The sequence below is a fragment of the Rhododendron vialii genome, chromosome 7a, assembly GCF_030253575.1.
Source record: "Rhododendron vialii isolate Sample 1 chromosome 7a, ASM3025357v1".
In the NCBI taxonomy this organism is placed as follows: Eukaryota; Viridiplantae; Streptophyta; class Magnoliopsida; order Ericales; family Ericaceae; genus Rhododendron; species Rhododendron vialii.
This window is the reverse complement of record NC_080563.1, coordinates 8,639,251-8,660,749: the sequence shown is the minus strand read 5'-3', so window position 1 is coordinate 8,660,749 and position 21,499 is coordinate 8,639,251. Positions and strand designations below refer to the sequence as shown.

The following is a 21,499-nucleotide window of genomic DNA, read 5'->3' as shown; positions in this document are numbered from 1 at the left end:
ATACTGCAGAACTGTTAAATGAATGATGTCAATCTGTGTCAAGTCAGTTTATTCGGGGTTTGATACTTCATTTTATTCCTTGGCTTTCATCAGATTTGATACCCTAAACTCATATTCTAATGCCATGCAATAGTGCAGAACTGTTAAATGGATGATGTCAATCCATGTCAAGTCAGTTCGTTCGGGGTTTCAAACTCAGTTTCCTTTCACCAATCATTAGCAGCCTGACCTATCTTCTTTATCTTCCTCCTCTTTTTTTCCATTTGGAATTTTGGTTTACCCGCAGAATTGGTTCTCTATGCAAAATTTCACTATCATGGGGGGACAGGAAACAAGAACACTCTCAGAGGAATATGAGGTATTGGACATTTTGGGGAGAGGAGGATTCTCAGTAGTGAGAAGAGGCATAAAAAGATCGAGTACTCAACATGTCGCCATCAAAACACTACGACGGTTAAGCCCATCAGTAATGCTGCCGTCTCCGCCAGAGGGGAGGAAAAGAGGGAAACAACAGCAACAACTACCCCAAAGGGAAGGGGTTTCAGTTTCAGATGCCTTACTAACAAACGAAATCCTCGTAATGAGGAGAATAGTAGAAGAAGTGGCCCCACATGACAACGTGATCCAGCTCCACGACGTATGTGAGGACCCCACTGGGGACGTGCACCTGATACTGGAACTTTGCTCCGGAGGGGAGCTGTTTGACCGGATCGTGGCTCAGGAGAGGTACTCCGAGGCAGGGGCTGCGGCAGTAGTGAGGCAGATTGCAAGTGGGTTAGAGGCCCTTCATAGAGCCAATATTGTCCACAGAGACTTGAAGCCGGAGAACTGCTTGTTCCTCAATGAGAGAGTGGATTCTCCGTTGAAGATAATGGATTTTGGACTTAGTTCTGTGGAGGAGGAGTTCACTCACCCGGTTGTCGGGTTGTTTGGATCCATAGATTATGTGTCCCCGGAGGCCCTTGCTCAGGGACAGGGTAGGGTAATATCATTTAAGAGTGATATGTGGTCCTTGGGTGTAATCCTGTACATCCTCCTCTCAGGGTATGCATATAATCGAGTGTGTGTGTGTACGTATTTATGCAAACAATTCATAAATTTCTAAGATTTAAGGCAGATTTCTTTCTCAGATATCCACCTTTCATGGCACAAAACAATCGGCAGAAGCAACAAATGATAATGGCTGTATGTGATCATTTTGTTTCCAAATAACTACGCGAAATTCATATTCCTGTTTTTATCACTAGAAAGTGGCCATTTTTTTCCTGTGTAGGGAGAGTTCAGCTTTTACGAGAAGACATGGAAGAACATTTCTTCATCAGCAAAGCAACTGATTTCAGGTCTCCTCACAGTGGATCCTGACAGAAGGCCCAGTGCTAATGAGGTTTACCGTAGAACTCTAAAAAATACTAACAGAGAAATATTAATCATGTACATGTTGCGGTATTATTCGGAAACAGTAATGTTTACTCAATTGTTTTCGTGCTCTCCAAATAGATTCTCCAACATCCATGGGTGATAGGAAATTCAGCAAAGCAAGAACAAATGGATGCCGAGATTGTTTCGCGGTTGCAGAGTTTTAATGCCCGGCGTAAGCTACGGGCTGCTGCAATAGCCAGCGTGTGGAGTTGCAGCATTTTCTTGAGAACAAAGAAGCTCAGAAGTTTAGTTGGCACCTATGACCTTAAACCTGAAGAGCTTGAGAGTCTAAGTGAACATTTCAAGAGAATGTAAGTAGAATTCAAAAACTAGCTAAATGTTTCACTTGCATAAAATGATGCACTTCCCAAAACAAACCAAATACAATGAGAAACTACAACCTGAGTGGTTGAAGGCCAATCTAGAGCTAAATTTTACTTCTGCAAAATGTTCCAATGCCCTAATGAAACAGAAACAATGACACTGCAACTTGAAAGGATTTATTATGTACACACTTTATTGTATTGCTGTCTGGATAATGAATATTAGCAAGCTATTTAGAATTTCAAAAAACACTGCAGATGTGTTAAAGGTGATAATGCCACTCTACCTGAATTTGAGGAGGTGCTCAGAGCAATGAATTTGTCATCACTAATACCTTTAGCACCACGCATCTTCGATCTGTTTGACAACAACCGAGATGGGACGGTGGACATGAGAGAGATAATCTGTGGTATCTCCAGCCTCAAGAATTCACAGGGGGATGATGCACTCCGCCTTTGCTTTCAAGTGAGTGAACACAAGTACCCAACCACTGAAATCCTGCATGACTCGTTTATGGTTCATGAAAGTAAAACATTTCTGGCATTTCAAGAATAAGAGCTAATACATACACAATAAAAAATTTCCCAAGAAACAACAAAATACACAGTACTAACTGTATTATTATCTTTGGCAATCAGATGTATGACACAGACCGGTCTGGATGCATCAGTAAGGAAGAAGTAGCATCTATGCTCAGAGTACTGTCTACTCTCTGACCTTTCCAATAGAGTTGTTTCATTTGATTTTGATTTACCACCGCTTACAGTGGACATTAAATCGATTATTTTTAATTTTCGCAGGCCTTGCCAGAAGATTGCCTTCCGGTAGATATCACAGAACCAGGGAAATTGGACGAGATATTTGATCGGATGGATGCCAACAGTGATGGACAAGTCACCTTTGATGAGTTCAAAGCAGCCATGCAAATAGATAGCTCTCTTAAAGATGTAGTCCTCTCCTCCCTTCGCCCAGTTTAGTATCTCCCGGATTGTCATATTCTACTAAGTTCAGCTCTGATAACTTTGTTGGCCTTCTTGAAACTGTTTTTGAACATTCATGTAATCAGCTACATAATTAAAAGAGTAATCATATGCTATCTTTCTCAAATCATCTTCTCTTCCTTTTACATGAGTGTCCTCCCTTTTTTCCTCTAATCTGTTTGCAGGAAAGAAAGAAATGTGGAGAGAGAGAGAGAGAGAGAGAGAGAGAGAGAGAGAGAGAGAGAGAGAGAGAGAGAGAGAGAGAGAGAGAGAGAGAGAGAGAGAGAGCTAGCAGAGCTATTTCACCCACCTCATTTTTATGAGATTATTGTGTATAAGTTATGATAGTTTACCAGTAGAGTGAAATAAAGTTTAGCCTCAAGGCTAGGATGAAAACCAAACTTGGAATTATTCTTTCCTTTCTTCCTTTTCCAAAAAATAAGTGCGAATTCAAAACTGTTCTGGTCTAATTTGTGCTTGCATCGACCCGACTTAGCTTGGCGATATTGACAATCACCCTCTTCGCAACACACCATGTGGTGCACACTTTAAGCCAACTGTTGAGATGAAAAAAAAGCAATAGTTCGATTAGATGGAGCTGCTGCTTCTTTTTTCTCGCTGGACCCCTGGCGTAATACTAGGGCATGACCATTATGCATCTCCTATGAAAAGGGAAAACTCGTGCTAGGTCGGCAAGTCCCTCAACATTCGCACCGGTGATCATTATGCAAGAAAATACCAACGTAGTCCTAACCTGAAATGCAAATTATCTGCAGCAATTTGTGGTTGTCTAGGACCAAACTGTTAGGATCAAGCGCTTAGTATCTTACCAAAACCCGCGGGTAGTGGTAAAGGCGCAACTCAATTTCCTTATACTAAAGCGTAGCATAATCGACCCGCTTGGGCAGGATGCCGCTTGCCCGCGACCAACACTAACTATCCGCCTAAAGCTGAATAATACACATATTTGCAATGCTCCTTAGACAAATGTCCTGGGTGTTCCCAACTCCCATCTACAAATACATTTCCCCGACGAGATTAATAGAAAACGTCACCTATCAAAGAACAGTAACAAAGTAGTACTCCGTAGTAGAAACTATATTAGTCATCTCACAAATAGATACTACGAGTGATGAAAACGGAATATTGAATATGAATATTGAATATTGAATATTGAATCAAATCTTTCCTGTACAAATATTGAATATGAATACAAATGGATACTACGAGTGATGAAAACGGAATATTGAATATAAATACAAATATTGAATATTGAATCAAATCTTTCCTGTACGTACTGGAATGTCTAAACCTGAGGCTGATTGCGCAACACCTAAATTGTAAAAGGAAAAGTTCTTAAATGCTTACGATAATTATTTAATTAATAATAAAAAGAACCCTAACCTCTTAATTTGCCCTGTGTCTTTGGTTTAGTGGGAAGGGCCTTTAGGGCTTACGCTACTTTTGAATTTTGATCAGCTTTGAAACAAATAGGACTTTTGTATTCTTAGTGGGCCTTTTGAACAAAGAAGGCTTTTCTAGTTGGGCCTTTCAGCCTTTGAGAGTGTTTTCTTGGGCTTTCAACAAGAAGATATTATTCTCTTTCTCCTAAACTCTTGGACAGGGGGAAAAAGTTGGCGCCAAATCCAGCCAATGCGGTTAATGGGCTCATCTTCACCTGAATAATATAGAGGAGTAATGTAAGATACCTATATTATATTATAACCGACAGCTTTGTGGAAATACACTTGTCTTATTTTTAAGAATGTGTTACTACTTTTAATTTTTAAGAATGTGTTACTACTTTTAGGACGCCTGTTACGATGCTAATGTCCCACAAAGTATGAGTATATAAGTTCTTACACACCTCTCTATGTTTCACATCGACTTAAGTATGGGTATAAGCTCATGGAGAGGTATATAAGCTCTTCCACATCTCTCCATGTTTCACATCGACTTAAGTACGGGTATATAAGCTCTTACACATCCCTTCAGAGTTCATGTTTCAAGACTGAGTTCTACCCATGAGTTGAGTTTGTATCGACTCCTTTTTCACCGAATTAATAGTGAATCTGATATGTAATCTCATCAGTTAACAGTGACGGGTAACAAATACAAACACATTTGGGAAACAACGTTTTTCGCTACACTGTGGTTCTTATGGTTAGTGAGAAATGACTATGTATTCAACAACGCTACAACGGGAGTGGGGGAAGTTGGGGAACTCATCAAAACAAGAATTGCAATGTGGATGAAATCAAAATTTGACATTAAGGTTTATTCGGTGGAGAATTTTAAGGGATATCTCGATGGAATTCGAAAGGTGAAATTTTAATTTATGTTTAGGTGTGTTTACATCCAATTATCTGTTAGATGTTTGTTTTATTTTCTTTTCATTCGCTCCCTCGATGTATCCCTTTCGAGTTTATAAAATTTTCGTTTGCCGAGCAAAAAAAAAACAAATACAAACAAATCCTTAGTCCATTTTTGAACATGCAAATTTTGCTACGGACAGAGGGATCAAATAGTAAAAACTAGCCAATGGCCCAATGCCAAACCCCACAGGCCACATGTGACCCCCTCCACCTCATTATCTATGCACATGTCCCTGTTTTTGGCATGAAAAAAAATGCAACAAAAAGGCTCAAAAACACATATTGTTGCTTGTTTTCCTATCTACTCACAAACAGATAGATGAACAACACCACACCGCCAGATAACCAAACCAACCAAACTCCAACAATCTCAGTAGGACTATTATCCCCCCAAAAAAACAAAACCCTTACAGACAGACAGACAAACAAACAAAATAGGCTAGCTAGGTTTCAAGAAAACCAATTAGGTGGTGGTGGTTGAAGATGAGGAGGAAGGAGGCGGAGAAGTACCCGATACTCGATGCCCATTCGCGCCCTCCTCCTCCTCCTCCTTACCCATGAAACTATCAGCCTCCATGTCGAATCCGCCGGCTGTGATTTCAAAGAGACTATCCGGGTTGAAGTAATCCGAGGTGGTTTCATTCGACGTCAGTACATCAAACATCATGAAGTCAATATTATCCTCGAAACTCTTGTAGTCGCTATCAAACATGTACTCTGGTGGTAGGTCGCCTGCTTTTTCGAGGGGAATTAGGTCGGGAACCGAGAGGGGATTGAATACGCTAGCATCCAAACAGAGGTCCCAAGGGTGGTCATGTTCCATTTCGGACGAGTCGATGGAGTTAGGAGTGGGGAGGTCATGACATAAGTTTGGGGGTAACTGGGGTTGGACCAATATTAGTTGTTTATCTTCTTCTTCTCCTTCATCTTCTTGTGTGAAGAAGTTGGGATTTTGTTGTTGCGGGGGCTGATTATGATCGTCTTGATCATGTGGGGCGGGAAGTAGGGCCTTCGTCTTCAAACGGTCGGCGTAGCTGCTGATGTCGAAATTGGTCACAGCATTTGCCCCTCTGTACTCTATGGCTGCCATGTCGTATGCTGCTGCCGCTTCTTCTTGAGTACCTTCACCGAAAATTCCAAACAGAATTAAAAATAACATTGATGAAATTATATAAACCAACTTTCTTTCTTGGTTGCTCATCAAAAATTTTTGGGCATTTTGAAGTTTTGGAATCTGAATTTACTACAGGGCAGTGCATGTGTGTGGAGTGGAAAGAAACATAAAATTCCACCTTACACAGAAATGACTGTTCCGTTGGAGGAATTACTAGAACGAATTGCAACTCATAATGCATCAAATGTTTGAACCACGTTTGGAGTATTTAAAAAAGTTGCATAGTCATATAGGATCACCGTAATTAATTATAACAAACAGTGTCACCGTTGTCAATAATTTGGCGTGTCTCTACTTAATGCACTATCACGTGAAATTTTCGATTAAAGTGTAAACAGACCGGTACTACTTAAATGCTTTTCGTGTTGAGTACAGACAAATCTCATGATACACTAGAATCCAGCATATGGGACACACACACATTTTGAGTGTGCGGTCCAATTTTGCGTGGCACTAACATTTACTAGAGGTTTTAACATCCAAATCTTTTTCAATGCAATAACTGTGCTTTCAACTAAATGATGCCGATGGTACCTTGCAAGCATAACTAAGGTAAATCTTTACAGCAGCGCTCCACATAGAGAGGATTTTCATTTTCCAATAAGAAAAGATAGTTATTCCTTTGTGCAACAGATGCTTATTTGCTGACTGTCGGAATATTTCTCACAGTAAAAAGACTCGCTGCCAACTCATTATGCGATAGTTCTACTAGAACAAAGCGTATTTGGAAAAGCAAAATAACCAGAAAATGGAGAATTAATAGTTAGCAGAACATAGACAGAGTATTTGCAGCTTCTATAAGCAAGATAACGGTTCTTACTGTAAGTTCCAAGGTACAAGTACTTGTTTCCGAAAACTCGCCCTATTCGTGCCTCCCATTTCCCATTATGATGGTGCCTGCCAAATGTCAATCGAAACTTTCTAAAAAATTAACCCAAAGAAATAATAAACGGAAATGCCTATAATACATCAAACCATGTGCCAATTCTATATAATAAGACGTGTACGTATGAGTGTGTCATGGATGCTGGGTTACCTTGCCACACCACGGTACTTGGAGACGCCCCTAGAGAATCCGCTGCTCCGCCGCCTTAGTGAAGCTAAATATTCTTCCTTGGTCAATTTCTCCATTTCCTCAAGCTCCTTGGTGTATGTATCAATCTGTATGTCAGCAAATTCGATTACAGACAAATAAAAAAGGATTAAGTCAAACGGTTGTGCACAACATTATTGGAAATTGATTAGCAACAAACATTTCGAGAGAGAAGAAGAATAGTACCGGAAAATTCAATGTAGTGCCGATCCCCCAATACTTAAGAGCTGCGAGATCGTAGGTATGAGCTGCAGCTTCTTCATTGTCATATGCCCCTTCATTTGATAACAGATAGCAATGAAAATTTATTTAACCAATAAAAATTCAAAACAAAACACTTCTATGCTAAGATATTGCTAGAAGGATTGTCTCTTAGCTAGCTTTCACCCTCTCATGGTCACTTTAGCCTTTGCCAGAAAACAAAAAGGTCAAAGGAATCTTTGTTTTGGATGATTTCCCAACAATCAATAATGCATGGTTAAACGGCTCATTGCATCCGGGATTGATCGAATAAATTACAACAATCGGGTCTCTAGGGGAAAAGAAATTGCTTTTCTTTTTAATTAATCGGGTGTGTGGTTATTGTGGAGATCATTGTCTTTTTATATTTTCCATAAGAAATCAGGTATTACTTCTAAGAGAGAAATGCCCCAAATTCATATTTCTAGTTTCCAAAAAGAATGCAACTAATGCATAAATGGTAATCATCCTGAATGGAACTCACACTTTGTATAAGTGAAAAAATGATAATAATTAGTTAATCAGGTTACGTGACCATTTACCCTGGACTCCTTACTACTATGATATAAGGTTAAAACTCTCTAGGAGTTGCTGCAAGATAGTTAGCTGACAACTACTGTTCCGTCCATCCAGCGCTCTTTAATTCTTTAATTGGGCTAGGTTAGTGGACAATGGAATTAGTCTATAATCCGTCAAGATCATGAGCTATCAAAAAATGACATACTGCTAAAAGATTCTTGGCCGGCCCCACAAGATTGTGAGATTATAATACACTAATACATTTGTGATGGGCCAATGAACAAGTTTTCTAAGACTATATAGGTCAGCTTGCGTGCATAGGTGCATAGATGCGGGATCCACCATGGGTTTATTAAATCGTTCATTTGTCTTGTACTATCTACGTAAAAATTCAGATTGATTGGACATCAAAACCAATGTTTTCAGAATGCATTTGTCTTGCAAAAGAACAGCTGCGAATGATTGTTAAAGAAAACCTGAATGCACACTGATGAAATGGTTAAAAAGTTTTCAGAATGCATTTATCTTGCAAAAGAAACAGCTATGAATGATTGTTAAAGAAAAACTATAAGACAAATGCACACCAATCAAATAGTTAAAGGTGTTCGATCAACTGTAATTTTTATGTAAACGATCTACTCTGTTTACTCGATGAGATGAACAAAATAAACAGTTCAGATCAAATAACAAGACCCAGAATGGCCCCCTAGTGAGTGCATAGCACGTGTGCACCAATGCACAGAACCAAAAAGAAGAGAAACAACATATAAATGAATGACATTAATTAATAGAGAGAGAGAGAGAGAGAGAGAGAGAGAGAGAGAGAGAGAGAGAGAGAGAGAGAGAGAGAGAGAGAGAGAGAGAGAGAGAGAGAGAGAGAGAGAGAGATAAGAGGGGGTTGAACTTACCCAAATAAACTATATCAGCGACAAAACCGTAGATGAACGTTGGCAAATGACAGGATTATATTCAATCAAAGAACAAAAACAGAGTCAGTACCCAAAAACAGAGTCTCTTCATATAATATCCACTTTCACATTAAAAAATAACAGAAACAGAGAAGACTGCAGATCTCCTTGATTTTGACTAAAATTTATAATTTATTTTGATATCTCATGATGTCCGAGCCAGTTAACGCGCACGTCACCTAGGGATAGTCCATGGATACCAATTCCACCGGCAACTAATGAGGGCATTTAAAACTTGTCTTCTAGTGGGGTCATTTAAAACCGGAGCAAATCTCCGCATTTAAAACTTTAAATTGCAGCAAAGTTCATACAAGAGTGGATGGCAACAAAAGTTCAAAATCTTTTTAATTACTTAAAACACCTTTTTAGTTTTTTAATTTTCCTAATGTCCCAAAAATCGAATCTAAAGCTTGTACGACTAGAAATAAACAAAATGTTGCAGAAAGAAAGATTTTTCAGTTTTGTACGAGTAGTTAAGTAATTTAAGTACTTTGTCGTCCTTTCTTGTTTTGAATGCTATTCCAAGTACTCTTATCCCACAGGTGTGCTTCAAATCTCCCCGTCCATCTGTGCCTGTCCATTAATTCATTCAATCAATACATGCATGCACACACATATAGATACACATATATTTAGAGAGAGAGAGTAATGGAAAGAGAGAGAGACCTTGTGACCCCCCTGTAAATGGAACTTCTTCTACTAACAGCAGCAGCAGCAGCATTATTTGTACTACCTGGATCGTCGAGATTTTTCTTCTTCTTGGAAGATCTGACGCGCTTGGTCTTGGGTTTTTTGTCTATTTGGAGATTAGAATGAACAACGCACGAAGACGAAGAAGAAGAGCAAGAATTAGAAGAAGGCGACCTCTTCATCTGGGTGTTCAGAGAGAGAGTGAAATCTAATCAATTTCTCTCTGCCCTCCTCAATTGACGATCAATCAAAATGTGGGTGTTCAGAGAGAGAGAGAGAGATAGAAAGAGTGAGAGAGAATGAGAGAGGCTTGCTTTGGTGGGTATCAAAGAGATTTGTGGTAGGTCCACAAAAGACTCTGTTTAAGGCTTGTATTCTGGTTACCTAAAGTGGGTTACCAAAACAGAGATACGGAGAGAGAGAGAGCGAGAGCAGGTGAAGATTTGAGGTGGTGGTGGTGTGTTATAAGGCAAAAGGAGGGGTTAAGGTTTAACCATGGGTTAATAGTTGGGGACAGGATTGGGGTTAATAATTTAACTCAATGAGTTAATTAAGTAGCCAACACTTGGCTTGATGGCACAGCCATGCTGCCAATGGGATTCCTTGTCCTGTTGTGCCCCCCTTTCTACGTTTTCAGGAATCCCTTTCCCCAATTCATTTAAGCCATTAAAGTTCCGATCTTATTTTTTAAATATTTATTTCTTATTTTATGAAATAATTCATTTTTTTTATAATACATAATTTTTTAGTGAAATACACCCTAAGAAGGTGTAGAGTGTTTTGACGGGGTTAATTGGAATTATTAATGTAATACTCTCTCTGTTCTATATTGAGAATCATCATGAAAAGTCGTGTCATTTTTTAAAACAAAAAATCAACCACTTTTGTGTAAAATTTTTTAAATTTTTTCGCACCAAATTAAAGTACTAATTGAGATTTTTAATACGGTGCGGAAAAATTTTAAAAATTATGCACGGAAGTAAATTTTTTTATTTGAAAAGAGGTAAAAGAGAGAAAGTGAGACTGTCATTATGGAACGGAGGTAGTATGAACAGTTCAGTTTGTTGAGCCGATGGTTCAAAATAAATTGGTTTGATTTGATTAAACATTAAAATGATTCGATATGATTAAGCCTCTTGGTAAGAAAGCATTCGTTGTCTGAAAAAAATGGACGATCAACATGATTTTCAAAAATAAATTGCATGTCAAATTTATTACGATCTTGTTGACATCAATGGTCGATTAACTTCAATTTTGGTACAAATGCAGTGTTTAGTGAACTTTACGAATTGAATGATTCAGATTACAGTTATGAATCTCGATGAAGTCACTAAAACGTAGTACACCTTCATAGTGTATTAGCGCACTACAGAAATCCGTTGTCCCCTCCATCTCCCTCATTATATGTCTATATAGATGGACATACATATTCATATGTATGAGTTTTAAGGGAGTGATTTGTCTAACAATGTAAAAAGGCGACAGATATTAACTATTTCATCAAAATTTCATATCTATAATTAGAATCGTTCAAGACGTAGAACGTCATTTTTTTAATATTTGAAATTGAAAAATAAGCTTAATTGGCCAGTGCTCGGTCATCTCATTCAATTCTCAAAATTTTAAACGAAAACGAATATTATTCGATATGCGGTCTCCTACTTTGAAGGCGGGCGGATAAAATAGGCTCGTGATTTTTCATACTTTTTGAGTGATGCACTTTTGTGTATCTTTTTCATATAAATTTACTATTATATTATTCATTTTTGTACTAAGAAAAATGATAAGTGGGTGCAGACGATACTTTGATTCTCGTTTCAAAACACAGAGAATGTTATAGAAAACGACTTCTATTCTTGTTTTATTTATTTGATTTGATTATAGACAGAAGGATATGAATTATTTTGTTTTTTTTTTTTTTTCATATAACTTGACCAAAAAGATCATCATCAGCAAACTAAAATATTAGGGGAAATAGGGGTATGAGATCATCATCAAACCAAAATATCTTATTCTTATTCTTGCAAGAAAATGATAGCATGAAATATTTTTTATTGCAGAAATATAACGGTGAAATTAGTCTTTAGAAATAATTCGAAATTTGCGTGAACTTGTCCCGACACTTGAGCTATATATCCAGGAAAAACTACACATAAAAAGGGTTTTAGCATCTCACAAAGGTCGAATGTTCCAAATCTTGAAGTCACTGGAGAATTTTCACGGTCATTAACTTCAGAGCTTTAGAATCGGTAAGTACATGCAAACTGCCCAGACGTCCGGTTATCTCCAAATTAAAAAGGGGGTTTTAGCTGGCTATTTGTCGGTTACTGAGGGCAGGGGACGCGTGTGAAAATGCATCTGAAGTGCGGTACAGAGAGCAAATGACCTCAGTTATTTCGCTAAATTACGAGCTAACCCTCTCCACTTTAATTGATCCACCTGTGATCCTAGTTGTCTCAAAACCAACGTCAGAAGGAAGACAAGTGGGGTGGACCCTGATAGCTAGCACTAGTATATCAACGGTACTACGTCCACCACACGGTTTCACCACTCTTTTTCACTGCTATCTCAATTTCATCTTTCCACTCTTTTTCACTGCTATCTTAATTTCATCTTTCGTCTCGACACTCAATGATCCGGATTTTAAAAAAGGAAAGAGTTAAACTCTTTTGAACGGTAAGATGAGAGCAGTGGAAGGAGCTAGCTGGAAAAAGTGAGCGGCGGATATAAACTTTTTGGTAGTACATGGACTTTCTATGTGATGCCCCATGGTGAATTTGGGTCATTCATGCTGCATTCGGGTACCTGTAGTTCACTATAAGGGTATAATCCACAATTAGAATCGTCCAAAAATATTTTAAATGGTTCAGTTTTGAAGTCCGAGTCATTAAAATTTGAACCATTGTTGTACATATTTCACCCGGGACTCCCAAGATATATACCTTGATAGTGGAAAAAAGTTCAATCATAATCATTAGATGAAAATAAGTAAATAGGTAACGAAAAGGTAAGGTGAATTTGCAAAATATGAGATGATTTTGCAATTTTCCCAACAAAATAAAAAATCGTCACCTTACGTAAAACAAAAACTGGTTGTATATGTCACTTACTGCGATTACACTTACCCAAAATGTGGCTATATTAGTTACCAAAAAAAAGATATGTGGCTATACTTACCGTTTATAGTTACCTAGTCCTTTAGAGCAAGCGCACCAACCACTCGAGAAGTCAAGTAGAAGGTCATACATGATTTTTTTAACTGTATTAAATCTTCAAGCATCTCTAAATAACACTGGTTTAATCTATCTTCAATTTACTTTTTGTCTTTTACTACCTAAGATATCGTTTAGTGAATAACCTAAAAATTGTGATTAAGAATTTTAAATGTAATTTAAAACTTAGTATGTGAATAATGGACACAGGAATGCTAATATGGAAATTAATTTTTAATGAAAACAAATTACCAAATTTTTTTGATTACTCTTACAAAAAAAAAATTCAAATAATTTTATTTTAAATGACCAAAAATTTATAAATTTTATTTTAAATACAAGGTAGTCATAAATTATCTCACTTAATATCTAGAAAACGTACTTATTTAATTAGAAAGATACTTATCATAAAGTTCAGAACAAAAATTTAAAATTTACGTCACGAATAATTATTTACTTAAAATTGCTATTAAAAATAAATGTTGCAAACTAACTTCTATAATAAAAAAAACTGACTAAAAAGACTAAATCAATAATCAACGTTTAATCAGTACTCTATAAAATTGTACAATGGAACCTTCAGATGAACTGAGGTTGTAGTAAAGAAAATTTGGTTAAGATACCTAACAAGTGAGTGAATGTGGCGATCGATACGATATAGTGACCAAATGCTGATGATGGTTAGTTGTGGTTTAACAAAATTCGTCAATTGGTTAGTGTTGGAGTGATGACTACATGATTGATTAATATAATTGATTGCGGTAGACCGATTAATTTGATTAAAAGTTTAACCAATCGATCAAATCATTTGAGTTTATTAATATGAACATAATTGATTTGGTTAAGAGTTTAACCAATTGATCGAATTATATGAATTCATCAACACACATAATAGCAGATGGGGTAATTAACAGTAACGGCGATTGACAGTGATCAGTTAGGATCGAAACAATCAGCTAAGATGGACTGATTGATTTGATTAAGCGTTTAACGAATTCATCGAATCATTTGAATTACTATACATAGCAGATTTCATTTGTATATTCTCGTAGGATGTATGCCAGATTTATATAGCAAGAAAAATATTCTCATGCACTGTGCCCCTACCATAAACTCTTTAATCCGTCACTTGTACTGGTTGTTGGTAGCAGAAATTGTTATATTAGGATTGGGAAATCATATTTTAGACTGAATAGATTTCTTCTCACTATGACCCTTTTTTTTTTTTTTTTTAAATATCATTAATTACTATGACTTTTTTTTTTATTATTTAGAAAAAGAGTAAGGACTTCAATTGATAATAAAAACATTTTACAAGACATTACGAGAACAGAAACAAACTAAATAGGACTTAGGAGTAGACCGATCTGCGCTAGCTCATCACGGAACTTACTAGTCGTCGTTAAATTGTTTGCCACAATGATCACTTTTATGGGGAGCTTCAGTGCTTCAAGCTAGAAAGAGGGAAATTGATTCGTGGGCCGGGGAAAAAGATTTCCTCCTATATTTTTTTGGTTTGATGGTCCGGAGTGTCCGGGCCAACTCACACACACCTCAACTAATTGCCTCTCCAGTCCGGTCAACTGATACATGGCCTCCCGAGCTAGAAAATCTGCACAAGTATTTGCTTCGTGCCAAGTGTGGGTGATTGAGCATTCCCAGCTTTGGCCAGCCAGACTTCTAATTACTTGGACTGCATTCAGCTGAGGATGGTCTGGCCTCTGCTCCAAGATCAAAAAAATTCCACAGCCTTCTTAGAATCTGATTCAAGCATAATGCGGGTAAAGCTCTCCATTGTAGCAATTTCCAAAGCCTTCCAAATCTGCAGACAGGGGAGAAGACTAATCAATATTCATTTGAAAACCCAAGATCCATGTAGCACTGGAGTCTCGAACCACACCCCCAATTGCCACAAGACCGGGGTTTGCTTCTATAGATGCTCTCCGTAAGCGAATTTCTTGCTTCTTGCACCTACCAGGCTCGAGTGATTATGATTCCTACGGGATCAGCCGAATAACTACATTTTCGATCATGACATCATTGATTTCACCATTACCAACATAAGAAAATAGTTGCCAAGAAGGGTAGTCTCCTAACCAGGCTCGATGAGAAACCCTAGCTCCAAATACGGGTGACTATGTTCCAAGCAATATATTGCTTCAATGGCGTACGGGCAAAAAAAATACTCCGATGTCTTGTTTAAATCTACTGTATTTGATTGCATAAGCCACCCACTCCGAGGCTGAAACTGTTAAACAGTACAAACAAAGCTTCTGATGTGCTTCTGCCTAGTGCCTACATCTTTTTGGGGAGGGAAGATCAGAACAATTTATCTAAATGAATGATATCATTCTATCTCGCTGTGATCTTGCATTTATGGTATACAGAACGGATAGGAGTACAGAAAACAAAGTGAAAGAAACTGAAATCTTTATCTTCTCTACCGGGTTATAAATTGACAAGAAACAGAACAGAAATTCCACAAAAATACATGTACAGAAGTTCGGGTCTCTCTCTCTCTGAAAATACAAAATCTAAGTACATCCCATAATTTATACATTACAAAATGAGTACATGAGCATGACCACAGCCACACAACAAGGCTTTACACAGAAATTGGTTTTCTATAGTTTTGACTAAATTATATCACCACTCATCGGATCAAGCATATTCTATTTACAACTTTATCAACTATGATACAACAGGGATAAGAACATCAGACATAGCCATAGAAGGCGGCAACCAGAAAAGGAAAAAAGAAAAACACTATCTTCCATGCATATTATGTGCTTGAATTTTGACGACAGCTGTGGTTTTTGTTCAACGATTAGAGCCCAAAGGAGAAAACGAAACTGCCAAACCTCCACCACACAGATGCAAACTCCCAGAGTCTATTTGGTTCTTTAACAGTACCCTGTCAAACAACAAGTTTTCCGTGTAACCATGAAACAGCCCATCATAGTAGTTTGATTTTGAGGTCTCTGAATTGCTGCCACCATTTTCATACTCTTTTTCAATGTTTTTAATGTAGTTTGTAATGTCTAGTCGGAGCCCAGCATTTTCAGTTGGTTTCCGACTGAAGGAGAATCTTGATTTCCGACCCAATTCTGCGTTGTTTCCTCCACTTAAACTTGCTTGATTTATCATGGGTTCATCAGTGCTGCTGCCAGCAGTTAAACTAGAATCCATTTGGCTATGCATGACACGACCAGCTGATTCCTGCAAGTAGGAGTATCAATAACATCAACACCTGAAACTACCAATTTCATGCTGGTGTTTGAGCCTAACCTTGGTTACTGCCTGGTCAAGTCCATTGTTCCCAGGGTTAGGGGTGTATACTTTCATGGAGGGACAAATTGGAATCAAAAGAGAGAGAAAGAAAACGAGAAAGAAAAAGATATTGCAGAGCTCAGCCCTGTGGGTAGAGGGATTGCTCAATGGTGAGGGGAATCTTTTGTTATTACTAGTTCATTAACTGACCAAACTCTTGTGAATGATTCAAGTGTTAGAATAAATACACGTAAATATCAGCCCATGAGGAGATGAACCTGCTTATAGTCGAGGCAACCAGTGCTTGAAATGCTTGGGCTACCTTGGGCTAAAGATGCAATCCCACACACTGGTGTAGGAGTGCCAACTGAATTTAGAGGCAGATCTTCCGGTGCTGAGAAATCAGAACTGTCAAAAGTTGATATGGACACGCACTCGTCAAAAAAGGTCATGGCTTCTTCTGTCAGGCGCTTTGACATCTTTGTTCTTTCACTGCTATGCTGCCATCCGATAAAAGTAATTGTTGGAGAAACAAGCACAAGGAGGAATTACTATGACCTTAACAGCAAGATAAAGAATGAATTTTCTTTTATATGCCAGTAACATAAGAACCTGTAGTTGTCACACCAACTATATGAAGTAACCTGTTTTCCTCAAAGAATAAGTGACATAGATGCGAACATTGCAAACTGTCGGACCAATATGTGTGACAGAACATCGGAAAAGGTTATATTACTGCACTTAAAAAGGTCTGCTGAATTTGTTTGATGGAATAAGAAAGGGATTTTCCTGTTGGAATACCATAGAGAACAGAAAAATCTTTTTCTTTTCCAATAAACTAATTGAGCAAAATTTTATCCTCGTATAGCAATTTTCTAGACTCTTGCGTCATCACTAAAGAAAAACAATTAAGTATATGGAAAGGAGAATCATGTGGGCTGCAATCCTACATGGGAATTAACACCAAAATCTCACCCTTCTTCCAGATTGCAGGTATATAGCAGTAATTTAAATCTTTAGTGTTTTCAAACAAGTAAAAGCTATTAAGAAGGGACAAGTAGGCAACAGAAATACTTTTAACCTCTTCCACATACTCGAATATGAAGAAAACACATGTCCCCTGTCAATGCAATGAGATGTGTCCATTTATCCACCACAAAGTCCCGACTCCAAGGCATATTGTAAGCCAATACTTCTGATAGTTTTTATGATAAGGCACCACGCAAAAGAGATTTTATTAACCTACGTCTAGAAGAACTATAGGGCCATGCAGGCACTTTTCTGGGATAGGGGAGGCAAACAAACCAACCAATTAATACACAGATTCTGAAATATATCACAACTTGGAAATCCATTTAAGTGCATACCCCATCTTTAATTATTAGGCAGGAGGACCAATTGCACACATCAAGGGGACACAATGCTCTTATTTCATAGGCTTTGAAAGGAAAACCATGTCTTATTTCATTTATGTTGATATGCACTAACAGCTGAAAGCTGCATGCACGTTACACCTAATCCTAATAATCTCAGTGAGAAACAACCAGAAACTAATGAACAACTCCTTGATGATTAAACTCACTTTAAATGCTGTCAAACAAAATATAGTGAATGGATATGTGCATCCAAGCATCCCAAGGAAAGGAAAAAGATGGGCGTATTAGTGCTGGTTAATCTTTAGCGTAGAACATCAATGCCATTTAACAGGTACAAAGGGGCTTCTTGCTTGCAGCCTTGCACGTTAATGTTGAATTCATCCACCCACCTTGTTTTCCAGGGTAATTTAAACAGTTGATGGGTAGACACATTTCAGCTAAAGCAGATGGCTTACCTTTCTTCTTGGACGAGATTTCTGCACACTATTTGTCTTTGGATCTGGAAGTATCTCTTTGAGTATTCTACTCAACTCTTGTCCCCGGTGCTCCTCTACAGCCAGATCTGCTCTAAGTTTAGTAGCCCGTTCTTGGGACTGCACATAAATCGCCAACACGAGAGAGTTTTCAGCCTTGTCATGCACGAGTAATAGCTATGCATAGATGAGAATCTATAGGTGCGATATCAACTTCCCTTGTCAGGAAGGAAAATCAAGTCCTTTTCCACCAAGAGGATATTTTCTTTTGGTCCCTGAGTTACGATCCAAGCCAAATAAGAAAGTGATTCACAACTACTATTGCCCTAAAATTTTGAAGACATAGGTACTCAAAAACACATCCCACCGCGTGAAAAGACATCAACCCAGTAAATGTTTCAAAACCATTGCCAACTAGTAGGCATGGCAATAAAACTCTTCTCAACAATATTAACTAAAAGTACAGAGAGAGAGAGAGAGAGAGAGAGAGAGAGAGAGAGAGAGAGAGATGTATAACCTCCTCAAACTTCGTAGCGTATTCCCTTCTGATGTCCAAGACTAGTTCAACAGCCCCAGGATTAACCAAATCTGGAGGAATATCAGCAACATTTGTGCATGCAATACTGGTAGCATTGTTCCTTTGGATTACCTGAAGTTGCAAAGCCAGGAAAAAGTCACTATTTAAAGAGGTAAGGTTGCTTTGAAGGATTATACCATTGCAAGCAAATAATGTGGTAGCATTGATAACCCATATTTTCCCTTTTGTGCAGCTTGAATATTAGCTTTTCCATACACGAATATACGGGGTTCACAGGCTCAATCCACCACCTGTCTCAGACTACGGCTGAAAGTAACTTGGCTTATGAAAATCAACATGTAAGGTTTTCTCACACTCTCTACTAACAAATGGATTTAGTTCGCTTAGAACCATCTACAAGATACTAGTCATACAAAAAAGCTAATAAAGAGAGCAAATATGGACCACGAATGGTGCAAGGGTAAGCTTCCATGTGTCAGCTTTTGTTTTAACATAAATTTAGGTTCTCTGAAACGCAAGACTTCTGTTCTAAGCAATCAATGGAGCTATTTCTAGATAACTTTGTTATGGCAGCCAGGGAAAAGGAAAGAGAAAGCGATATCAGCATGACAAATCACAACAAAAAGAACTTACGCTTCCAAGGTCATTTTGGATATCTGAGATGGCACGTCTTACTTCAGATCGAACGGTCTCATATATTCCATTTGCAGCAGTGTCACCTCTTCCCATCTGGTCTCCCTGTATTGTCTACTATAGAGAGATGACTAAGAATTTTTATCATCAATAAAAATGATATTTACGTTCAAACATTACACAATGGTAGTTAAAGCATAGAATTTGATGATGTTGCATTAAAATCAAGCAGTCTGCTAAGAACATAAAGCTCACCTTCATCTGTTCACAAACTGCTTTAATAGTCTTCTCTTCGGCTTCCAAAAAAGAACCAGCAGAGATTCCATCTTCACCATTCGGTACTTGCAAATAAGACTGAAAGGTACATGTTACAAATTGTGGTTAACCATTAACAGACACCAGTAAACACAGTAATTTCAGTTATAAACCAAATGTGGGACTGACGGTCCATAATTCCACAAAACTTACAGCAGAAGTATCTTTAGGCTTGAGAGGTTGACGATCTGTGGACCTTCCTCGCATATCAGCTGCATTTCTAACTAAGTTATCTTTCTTCCCTCTATTAGCACCCACATCCGAACTAACTTTGCTTCGAGAATTTAATAAGACAACAGAGTCTCGTTCCACTTCACTCTGTATTGAGGCAAACCAAAATCAAACCAACAATAGAAAAAGAGGCTGCTAAGTAGAACCAATTTTTATCACTATTTTGTTTCCCAGCATGTGGCAATACCTGATTCGACTTAATTTGAACTCACACAATATTTCCAAAACAAAGGAATGCTTATGTCTATGCTGAAAGGTAGGCATAAGTTAAACTTCCGATTAGACGACGATAAAAAAAAAAGACAATAATATTTCCATCATATATAGCAAAAGGACCATATACCAGGTGGTTTGGTTAAAGTTTCTACGGCTCGGATCATCCGTTGGATTTTTAATCCAACTATAAAGCACATGGAATATACCATACAAGAACGAACGTGGTAAACATAATTCCTCATTATTGATCTATGTGATTACACATTTTGAGATCATATATCACATCACTATAAATCCCATCAAACAAACGAATCCGGTGTACGAATTGGGACCTGTGTTAGTACTACCTAAACACAACTTAGTTCAACACAAACGTTTAACACAATAGTTTTACCAATCCCTTCGGGTTCACATAAAATATGACTTATAAACAACAATCAAAGGCCATGCCTGAAGAGGTTGCGAGGTCGAATCCACGAAGGCCAAACATTCCAAAGTCAGGGCCACTAGAGGTTTTCGTTAACTTCAGGAGCCTACTTCAGGGGCCTAGTTCCCAAAATTACTTGAGGTGCATGCCAAGACACTCGTTTATAAATATAAAAGCAAAAATGCTACTCAGACAACAATCCAAAACACACTAGTTTTAACTTTTATCATACCAATTAGTGTCCCATTAATTAACTCCAAAACCAAACAAAGAGATAGTAAATAAACCTCATACGCTGCATAATGGCTCCTGGAAACGGAGCGCCGCCGCCGCCCCGTATCCACCCTGGACAAACTCCGACCCGGCACGTCCTTCTTCTTCCCGCTCTCAACAACTTTCTTGCCAACGAGATCGGAGTTCCTAACGACCGATCTGCCCCTCTCCGCGGAGCCGGTTTCGGCCGCGGCGGCGGAGCTTCCAACCTCCTTGTCATCCGGCGGAGAGGCGCTGGTCCAGAAAAGAGGGTTGTCCCTCTTGTTCGAGAACTCGGAAGCGACGTCGTGTTGGGGAAGATGGTGGTGGCGGTGGTGGGTTCTGGACAAGGCGCTAACGCTGTGGGACCGTCGGATTGGGGCGTTTTTGTCCGGGGAGCGCTCGGAGGCGGTTGCTCTTCTGGAGGTGGACTTGAAGGCTGATGTAGCCATGTTGGCGATTTCAATTAAATTCGACTGGTTTATGAAACCCTAGAAAGAGATGGATGGATCATGGAGGCGGAGGGGAACAGGAAGTGGAAGCATCTGAGAGAGGGAAATAGGAAAATTGGCTGGGAGTTGGGAGTTGGGAGTTGGTAGGATCTTATATAAGAGACAAAAGTGAAAAGTTGGAATATCTGTCAACCTTGAGGAAAACGATTTCTTGATGAAAACGATTTTTTGAAATTCTTTTCGGTCAAGGGTCAGGGATGTTGTGAGAGTTTTACGCGTATTTCAACTAATTTTTTCTCTGATTCGGTCACAGGCAATCACA

At 38.4% G+C, this 21,499-nt stretch overlaps 3 protein-coding genes across 4 annotated transcripts; 1 reads left to right on the top strand and 2 right to left on the bottom strand.

Moving 5' to 3' along the window:
- Window positions 1-2,850, top strand: LOC131334821 (calcium and calcium/calmodulin-dependent serine/threonine-protein kinase-like). Its single transcript, XM_058370091.1, has 7 exons — window positions 1-1,044; window positions 1,131-1,185; window positions 1,274-1,384; window positions 1,498-1,730; window positions 2,001-2,208; window positions 2,382-2,441; window positions 2,544-2,850. Exons 1-7 carry the CDS (start codon window positions 299-301, stop codon window positions 2,718-2,720), a joined length of 1,590 nt encoding a protein of 529 aa, XP_058226074.1. The 5' UTR covers window positions 1-298; the 3' UTR covers window positions 2,721-2,850.
- Window positions 2,851-5,334: 2,484 nt separating this feature from the next.
- Window positions 5,335-10,413, bottom strand: LOC131334820 (ethylene-responsive transcription factor WRI1). Its single transcript, XM_058370090.1, has 7 exons — window positions 9,759-10,413; window positions 9,583-9,665; window positions 9,033-9,041; window positions 7,552-7,640; window positions 7,309-7,433; window positions 7,093-7,169; window positions 5,335-6,220 (listed from the first exon to the last, which is right to left on the bottom strand). The coding sequence occupies exons 1-7, from the start codon at window positions 9,962-9,964 to the stop codon at window positions 5,562-5,564; spliced, it is 1,248 nt and encodes a 415-aa protein (XP_058226073.1). The 5' UTR covers window positions 9,965-10,413; the 3' UTR covers window positions 5,335-5,561.
- Window positions 10,414-15,409: 4,996 nt separating this feature from the next.
- LOC131334819 (uncharacterized) lies at window positions 15,410-21,315 on the bottom strand. 2 transcript variants are annotated; one of them, XM_058370089.1, is made up of 8 exons: window positions 20,761-21,315; window positions 19,753-19,917; window positions 19,540-19,638; window positions 19,285-19,389; window positions 18,631-18,762; window positions 18,096-18,233; window positions 16,543-16,764; window positions 15,410-16,213 (listed from the first exon to the last, which is right to left on the bottom strand). In XM_058370089.1, exons 1-8 carry the CDS (start codon window positions 21,175-21,177, stop codon window positions 15,815-15,817), a joined length of 1,677 nt encoding a protein of 558 aa, XP_058226072.1. In that variant the 5' UTR covers window positions 21,178-21,315; the 3' UTR covers window positions 15,410-15,814. The 2 variants fall into 2 exon arrangements, with proteins under 2 accessions (XP_058226072.1, XP_058226071.1); XM_058370088.1 differs by having other exon boundaries at window positions 19,285-19,398; window positions 20,761-21,314.
- Window positions 21,316-21,499: the final 184 nt, after the last annotated feature.